General features: G+C 54.3%; 2 protein-coding genes and 1 long non-coding RNA gene across 3 annotated transcripts; 1 reads left to right on the forward strand and 2 right to left on the reverse strand.

Annotated features, from left to right (window-relative positions):
• Positions 1-172: 172 nt before the first annotated feature.
• LOC109532370 (protein NipSnap homolog 2-like) lies at positions 173-4,481 on the reverse strand. The gene is made up of 10 exons (XM_019897250.1): positions 4,344-4,481; positions 3,309-3,433; positions 3,184-3,229; positions 3,008-3,102; positions 2,634-2,704; positions 2,286-2,426; positions 2,180-2,211; positions 2,016-2,110; positions 1,859-1,942; positions 173-464 (listed from the first exon to the last, which is right to left on the reverse strand). The coding sequence occupies exons 1-10, from the start codon at positions 4,442-4,444 to the stop codon at positions 400-402; spliced, it is 855 nt and encodes a 284-aa protein (XP_019752809.1). The 5' UTR covers positions 4,445-4,481; the 3' UTR covers positions 173-399.
• A 236-nt stretch (positions 4,482-4,717) lies between these two features.
• On the reverse strand, positions 4,718-6,056 carry mrps17 (mitochondrial ribosomal protein S17). The gene is made up of 2 exons (XM_019897251.1): positions 5,600-6,056; positions 4,718-5,422 (listed from the first exon to the last, which is right to left on the reverse strand). Exons 1-2 carry the CDS (start codon positions 5,720-5,722, stop codon positions 5,111-5,113), a joined length of 435 nt encoding a protein of 144 aa, XP_019752810.1. The 5' UTR covers positions 5,723-6,056; the 3' UTR covers positions 4,718-5,110.
• Positions 6,057-6,268: 212 nt separating this feature from the next.
• Positions 6,269-7,406, forward strand: LOC109532372 (uncharacterized). Its single transcript, XR_002171368.1, has 3 exons — positions 6,269-6,307; positions 6,397-6,558; positions 7,110-7,406. It is a non-coding gene; the product is annotated as an uncharacterized LOC109532372 (long non-coding RNA).
• The last annotated feature ends 950 nt before the right edge of the window (positions 7,407-8,356 follow it).

Genomic DNA, 8,356 nt, shown 5'->3' on the forward strand with positions numbered 1-8,356 from the left:
AACACAGTGCCACCTTCCTCCAGCCGGGGAGCGCCAACGCCGGCCCCGCCCGCCACCACCCCATGAGCAGCTCCAAAAAGTCACTTCAAAACACAAGCGAAACTAATCCAATCGACAAATTGGACTTTTGGGCAACCTTCTGCTTATTTAATGGGAAAAACTACAAGCATCACCATGGCAACTCAACCAAGATTTATTATTCTCCCGTTTTTCTATACTCATTTGAAAAATCAATCAAGTTAATCAGCAAACATTTCTCGGGGAGTCAGCGGAGGTGACCGCGATGATGGAGACACTCACACTCGGAGCAAAGTCGAGCAGGAGCCCCTCACGGCGGCGGCGGCGGCGGCGGCGCCGCCTTCGCCTCTTTTCCCGCACGGGGTCACGGGGCGGCAGGGCTCATTTCAAGGGCGAACTCTTCAAGGGAATCATGACTCGAGACTCCATGTGCTGAATGAGCGGCACTGCGGGAGCAAGTCCGGCCAACGGCACACACACTTAGACTGCTTCATCGCACTCGCGCACGCCACCGCAACTTCAGCACGTCAAACTTTCTTCGTCAACGAGTCACCAACATGGCAAATATATTCCGCATGAGGAGATGTCCCGATCATGCTTTTTTGGCACCGGAGGCCGAGTCTTTGGCTTGAAGTATCTGCCGATACCGAGTCTCGATCCGATACCTCGGCGGCCATCCGATTTTTCTCCAAATGAATATAGAAATATGCATCCATCGATGTGGTGATGTTCGAAGATCTACTTGTGTTTTAGGGCGCATTGAAAATCACGTGACCGGATCGGGGCGTCCCGAAAGACGGGTGTCAAACATGCAAGATTGGTGGAGAACATGAAATGGGTTAGCGATTGACTCCATCAGAGACGATTTATTTATTTATTTTTTGATGGACCTTCCATTCCCGGCCACCCCTGCAAGAGACCAAATTGGCCAAATGCAGACCAAATGTTGATGACTGATGAGACGCGCATTGACCACCAAGATCGATATATATGCTGGGCAGGCCCGATTCTTCTCGATTGGGATCGCCATCCGCACGTTTTTGACACCGTCGTATCCGCGCAGTGGCCTCGCAACGCTGAGCCTGGATGTCGGCCGATGAGGATTCAGAGTTGGCCGGCTGTGACCTGGCTAATTTGCGCGGGTCCGCGACAAGTCACGTCCCAACCGTCAGCGTTTTTCTCTTCACCCCAAAAAAAGAGAAAAACTCTGAGCGAGCTGACGGTTTCGGCCGTCAGTCCAGGCTTCGTCGGCGCCGACGCGGGTCGGGCAACCTTCCAAAAAAGGCGCCCCGACCCGGTCAAGGCTGCGAAGCGACCCCCCCCTGCCGCCACTGAAGCAATGCGAAATGCCTGACGTTGGTTTTTGGGGAAGGAACGTTCTGTGGCAGGTAAACAACCTTTTGCGACCGCGCTTGCTGCGTTTTGTTGGATGAAGCGAGCCAAAGCGGCCCCGCCCCTCTGAAAATGGCTTGGAAGCGGTTTAGTGTGGGAGGCGACTTTTCAGCCAATGAGCGAACCATTTGGACACTTCGCAAGAGGCACTTTTGCTGCTTCTTCGCGTGCGAGTTGAGGCCAAACTCCGGACGCGGTGCAACTCGTACGCGCTCCTTCCCGCAGGCCGTGCGGCGCTCGTCGCTACCCGAGTCTGCAAGAACCCTCCGGATGGAAAACCATCGCCGCAAAATCAGGGGAAATAGCAAACAAACCACGATGGCAGTGTGCTTAAAAAAAAAAAAATTGTTTTTTTTTTTTTCTTTTCAAACCACGGCGGTCCATTTTCTGCATTTGAGGCGCGCAGATGTGAACCGCGAAGTGAATCCGGCGAGAGCGGTGCCCAAACCTGTGTAGTAGACGACCTCGTCCCAGCCTTCCCGCTGCCAGGCCGCATTTCGAATGTTTTCCCTGGACTGCAGATCCTTGTAGGCTGGAAAATGATCACAAGATGACACGGCGCCTGTATCCAAGCGACGGCCGGAGCAAAGTTGCGCGGCGCTCACCCCACAAGTGGTGAACTTGGTACAAGCTTCCGATCTGGGAGAAAAATCCTCCCACGGCTTCCTGGTTCTGCTGCCGAATCTCGATGGCGCGCGCCCTGCAGAGAGGAGCGCCACACGCCCATCACGCCAACAAAACGCGACGCCGGGACGTGCGACGGACTCACCAGTAGTTGCCCCACTCGATCATGGTGCCGGGCTGCAACGCAAACAAACACGAGCGTCAAGGGCCGCGCGCTGGGCTGCGGGCGCGAGCGTGCGGGAAGCACTTACCCTGAGCTGGTACGATCGCAACTCGTAGATGTTGGGCCCGGCGCGGGGGACCGGCTCGTTCCAGAAACTGAACTCGAGCAGCAGCTGATTCCTGCGGGACAGCAACATCTTGCCGCGCTCCCGCCGGTAATCAGCAAACATCTGGCAGGCGGCACATCATCATCATCATCATCATCAACAACAACAACAACACTGCGAGTTGAGAAGCACAAGGGCCGCCAAGTGGCCAATCTTGGAGTGCTGTGTGCATGGCAAGTGCGTCCCGCCGCCCTCAACCTCTCCTGCAAAGTAGCAACCAAACCGACGGGCGCTTGAAAATCAGATCCGCGCAACGGGCGGCGCCCTTACCTCGTTCTGCCGGAGTTTGCTCATGACTTCGGTAAGGGCCGGGTAACCTCCTCGATATCGCCACAGGTGCACTGCAACAGGCGTCGCCGACATTCAACATTCACCCCGTGACTTCAATTATCCGTTGCTTCAAGCCTTGAACAACGACACCTAGCGAGGTGGAGCCTTCTCTGTCACGTGGGCGGCAAAATCCGGCCGATTTCATCTTGGGTTTTTTGAAGTGGATTTTGCAACACCGTTCATATTCCACAAACGCAATATTAATCCGAATGCCCCGTTTAGACTCGTGAGAGCGCATACAACATATTGCGAAGCAAATTTGGGGGTTGACTTCGCTAGATTGGCGGCTGCTGAGTCGAGCGTTGGCGTCTGACCTGCCTGGTCCTGTTCTCCGTACCACGTGTTCCATGTTCCGACAAGCTCGCACGGGTATTCCGGGTCGGCGTGGATGGAAGGCAACACACTCTCACTGCGACGCACACAGAGACAATGAGCGGTTGACAGGGGATCGGACTCGTGCTCGAGTGACAGCAAGATGAAAGCGCGTTACCAGAGTTGGTTGTAGTCTTCCAGGCACTCGGGCTTGACGTTGTGAACTGCAAGAGGGAGGATGCAAAACAGTTTGGATGGAGTGCATCCGAGGGAGGTGAAGATCGGGCGTGGTGCATCACTCACACTGGATCTTGTACAGGTTGTTGTCTTCCTTCTTAGCCAGCAGGTGCGAGTGGGCGTCCTTGCGCGGGTCCACCTTCCTCACAAACAGAGACTTGAACCAGCTGTCCTGCAGCCCAGACAAGCTCCTGCCACGTGCATGCGCGCACACACAAAACACCAACATCTTTACACTGTCGCCCACAAGTTTCCACCACGCTCGTCACACATTAGATGTTTGTTTATTCAGAAATCCACCCCCCCCCCATCAAATTTGGACTTGCATCTTGGAAATGACACACACTTCATTTTATTAGTACATCTTTTGAAAGAGGACATGAAGGTAGCTGGTGTGAGAGAAGAGGATGCATAAAACAGGGTTAGATGGTGGAGGCAACGGATTCGCTGTCGCGACCCCTGAAGGGGAAAGCCCAAAGGAAAAAAAGAAGAACCTGTTTGGGATTTTTGACCATATTTAGGCCCACCATGTTGCTCAGTCCAGTGGTACTTGGAGAGCCAATAGTTTTTTTTTCGGGTGCCACTTGTCAAAAGTTGAAAGAGCGCCTCTCGGACAAGGGGCCATGAAAACATCAGTTAATGGTACACGCTGCCTGCGATCACAGAAACTAAACAATACGCTGCTCTGCTTTATCACGTGACTGATGGGTGGAAAAAACAGGACAAGTTCGTGTTGGAGTACAGCGAGCCGTGCACCGGATCACAAGTCACAAGAACGTTGACACGTCAATATTTTGACCTTGAATGCGCTTTGGGAGTCACCGACTTTGCTGCTCCTCGTCCAGCCATTCGTCAAATATCCGAACCGCGGCAGATTTGATGAAGTAAAACAACAGCGCAACATTTGACGTCGAGTTTTCGTTCGCCAGCACCGCTGCTAGCAAACGACGTCAGTTGCGTGCATTAGTGCTAGCCACCGAGGCTAGCCTTAGCTTAGCCGCCTAGCACGTCAGCGGAGTTTGACATGGATGCAAAGCCGCAGCGGATTAACTCACGAATTGTGCGCCGACCGCGGCCGAGTTGGACTCGACAGAAACTCACCTGACGGAACCACGAAACTGTCCGCTCGCGGCGAGAATTTGTTGCGAGTGTTTGACGCTCGTCAGCCACCGGGGCGCTGTGTGAAGGACTCGTGCCGCCATCTTGCTTCAGGCGGACGGAAGCTCGCAGGGACCAAAACTGGACGAGGCCGCTTTGCAATCGCCTCAGTCACACGCTCCGCTTAAAATGGAGCAAACCAGGCCATCGGAAATAATTTCCTGTGTTTGAATGTTTTTTTTTTTTTGGGGGGGGGGGGACTCAAATGTGATTGATTGAAAAAAATATTTGATAGATAAATTATATTAAAAACAATCAATAGTTGCAGCCCTCATACAAGCATTTGTCATCATCAGTGCTCCGTCAAACAGGCAAAAAAAGAGCCAGTTGCGCTTTTTATTGTCAACTTAGATTGAATGATCATCGCAAGGACACGAATATGCAAAAAGTCCAGGTGCACTCGGATTTGTCTTTGTTTTCATGGCCCTACAGCATGAAAAGTACTTTCCAGACAGCCCCTTGGAGGTCCTCGTGGTGAGCACGCGCGCCGTCAAGATTTGAAGCATCGGGTTGGACTCCGTTGCCGCGTTGTCCCAGCGCTTTTCTCCGGATACTCCAGATTCCTCCAACACACTCAAATCCCGCAAGAACTGATTGCGGGAATGCTTATTTGTCCACACGCGCCCTCTGCGCCCGCCTCTGGCACAAAGTCACCCGGTGTAGCTTGCAGCTCGCCCGCAACTCAGATGAGGGGAAGCGCTCCACAAAACCTAGGGAAGCTCGTTCAAACCGTCGTACCTTGAAACGGACGCGTCGGCCGTGATGTTCAAGCTTTGGACTTTGCGGGCCAAAGTCTCGTCCTCGGCGTGAAGCTCGTCCAGCGGCTCCAGGAAGTGGGCGCCGGCCACCCGCTTGCCCGTCAGCGGGTCGACGCCGCGACCCACCTTGTGGACCACCTGGGCCAGCTCGTGCTTGACGTGTTTGGAGCGCGGCTCGGCCAGGGCCTTGAGCAGCACCACGTCGCCCACCGTGCACTGCTGCTGCGCGTCGTGCGCAAAGTACGTCTTCCTCCTGTTGTAGTACTGAATCACACCAGGAGGAACGCTTGAGAATTTGCTCGCTTCAAAGAGCGCAAAAATCACACCGTCATTCGTGGGCGACCGTTCATTCGCTCGTACGAGCAGCCACGTTGAGCCCATTAAATGATTTCTTCTTCAAAACAGGCCGTTCCCCTCTCTAGGCCGCGCGTGCGTATTTACCTTGAGCAAGTAGGGGTCCAGCACGAGCCTGGTGACGCGCACTTTGGCGGTCTTGGTCATTTTGGTTCCGATAACTCTGCCGATGATCCATTTGGCGTGCACGGACGCCTGCTTGGCCGACATTCTTCTTCCTCTGCTTCTTCGACTCGCGCGAAACGAGAGCAGTCGGACGAAAGTCAGCAGTTACTCCGCTTTGAGACGCGTCACGTCGCGCTCATGCTAGTGCGAAACAAGGCTCCGCCGTGTTCAAACTGCTGCGATCCGAACGTTGGGCTCGGATGTTCACGGACGAGTTCGTGGGAAACGCGGCCGCTCGGTACCGTGACACGCGAGGCGCGGAACAAATTTACGGTTTGAGGAACTCCAAGGTCGCACGAGACATCGCGGACGCGTCGTTCCTTCTCTTCGCGGTTCACGTCGCCGACCGTGGCCCGCTTTGATGACGTCATTACGGAAAAGGAAAAGGGACGAACTCTATGGCCGCTAAAGAAAAAAAAACAACGGCGTTTTCTTCCCCTTTTAATCCAACAACGCCAGAATCATCAACACAATTTCACCAAAGCACATAAACGATAGTTGAGGCAGTGCACTTCGCCAGAATGCTTTGCAGTGCTCTTTGAGATCAGTTGCTGTTGGCTTCTTTTTTTTTTTTGTAGCGGTGGTGAAGAAAGAGCAGAACTAGCAGTGCTTTTGTATGACGGGTGAAAAGTGAACCCTTTTCATATTTTAAGGCTCCGACTGCGTGCGACTTTGTGACTGAAAGTGTGTTGCAAGGTGCAATTTGTTTTTTTTGCCAGGTTAGTGTGAAAAGTTGCAAGCGAGACAAGTGCCAAGTTGGCATCAATGCACAGCCGCGAGCCCGGCAGACAGGAAGCGGAGCGTCGAACTTCCTGCTTGGCTCCGAGAAGCGAGGGGCACGTTCATTCACAAGCGCGTCGGCCAAACGTTTGCTATTTAAGGTAACGAGCGCCAGGCCAAGTCCTCGCGCTCTTCTTCTCCTCCTCCTCCTCCGATGACCTCACCGGCGCAAAGTCGCGCACCCGCGTTGACTCATTTTTATTGCCGTTATCACACGGCTGCCTTGTATCAAATATTACAAGATTTATCCGCACATAATCTCCTGGCTGACACACAGAGCAAATATTTGCGGAGCATGCGACATTCCACATCGATGTTATGTTTTCAATGACGACACACGAAGCTCCTTATCACACGCCTGCTCCAATAACAACTTTTTTCTTCTTTTTATTCGCCGTCACACTTCAAGAGGACGCCGGCAATGGCCGGCTGGGAACGATTTTCCAGGAGATCCCCAAGTGATGATAATAACCGCAGGGGGAAAAAAAATTGGCAGATTCCTTGGCGAAGGAGTTTCACGTTTCATTTTGAATGCGACGTCTTTTGAAGCCTCGCCGTTAAAACAAAAGCATTCTGGTACTTTGCGCCGACTGCCAGATGGAAGTCACACGATGGCAGCGCTCTTCGTGTCGACATTCTGCTTTGTGTGTAGGGAGCGGGCGGGGTTGAGCGCGGCACAACAGGAAACACGCGGAGCCGATCAAACGTCGGCGGAGAGCTCAACGACAAAGTGGGAAGACTTTTGAGACCTGCCCCGAGACTCTGATCCAATTGAACGAAGTACAACATCGCAACAAACGAGCGTGGCGCGGCGTGGCGGCGATCGGCACGTCCGGCTCGTGGCGCAGAGGTTCTCGGTGACGAGCTTCCGGTGTGGAGCGGCGAGTTCGCCCGTCGCCTCTGCGCTCAACTCTTTGACTTTATTTGAGTTTTTTTCCTCGCTTCACTGAAGATGGACATGTGCCTTTGTCAATATGTGCCCGCCTGCATATTGACTGGACCGGTGACCGCTCTCGACGTGCCTTTTGTTTACAGCGAGACCATCTCAGTCATGAAAAGTGGAAGTGGGGGGCGGGGAGCGGTGCGTTTGGGCGACAAATGATTTGGGACTGCGGAGCAATGAGCAGTGAAGATTTGTTCAAAGTGGGAGGAATGCATTTGATCAGTTTGTTCCGATGACCGATGGGGGGGGCTTGCAAACGGGGCTGACGTGTGACGAGGAGGGAGGGACGGCTTTGTTTCCCCAGTGAACGCGGAGCAGACAGCGCAAGAAGGAACGCCGCCTCTTCACGTCAAAGCTCAAAGGTAAGCAGAGCTGCGGTGTTGGCCCCGATCGGGCTTACCTCACAGCGTTGCCGGCCGGCGGTGGCTTGCGAAATTCATGTCGGACCAGTCGAACCGGGGCTTGGTCTCCACACAAACGACACTTGTGCCGGCCCGAGCGGCGGTCTGGGTGCCTGGGCACTGATGTCATCGGGTGACATCATCAGCAAGCGCTCAGCCTCATCAATCATTTCAGTCGGGCTGCCGTCAAAAACCTCGACGCTGGCCAAACGGGTTGGACCGGTGGTGGGCTTCTTCCCCCTCCGCAAGGCACCCGAGTCGACAAAACACGCACGTGAAGAAACGCGCCAGGCGCCGTCGCCGCGGGACGGAAGACCCGGATAAAAGTTTTGGGACGGGCATCCAAAGCGAAACGTCAAGTGCGCCAAAGCACAAATGGGGCGGCTCGACGCCCGACCGGCAAAAAGCCGGCGTCTGCTGTGCGCGGATCAGAGCCCGCCCGCGTCGGAGCCCCTCAAGCGGGTCGGCGGGAAAAATGTGCGAGCGCTCAAACATCAAGCGCGGAGGGATTGAGACGTATTGGACGCCAACTCTCGCCCTCCCGCCGCGGACCGC

This window comes from Hippocampus comes, unplaced genomic scaffold (assembly GCF_001891065.2).
Source record: "Hippocampus comes isolate QL1 unplaced genomic scaffold, H_comes_QL1_v1.1 scaffold22, whole genome shotgun sequence".
NCBI lineage: Eukaryota > Metazoa > Chordata > Actinopteri > Syngnathiformes > Syngnathidae > Hippocampus > Hippocampus comes.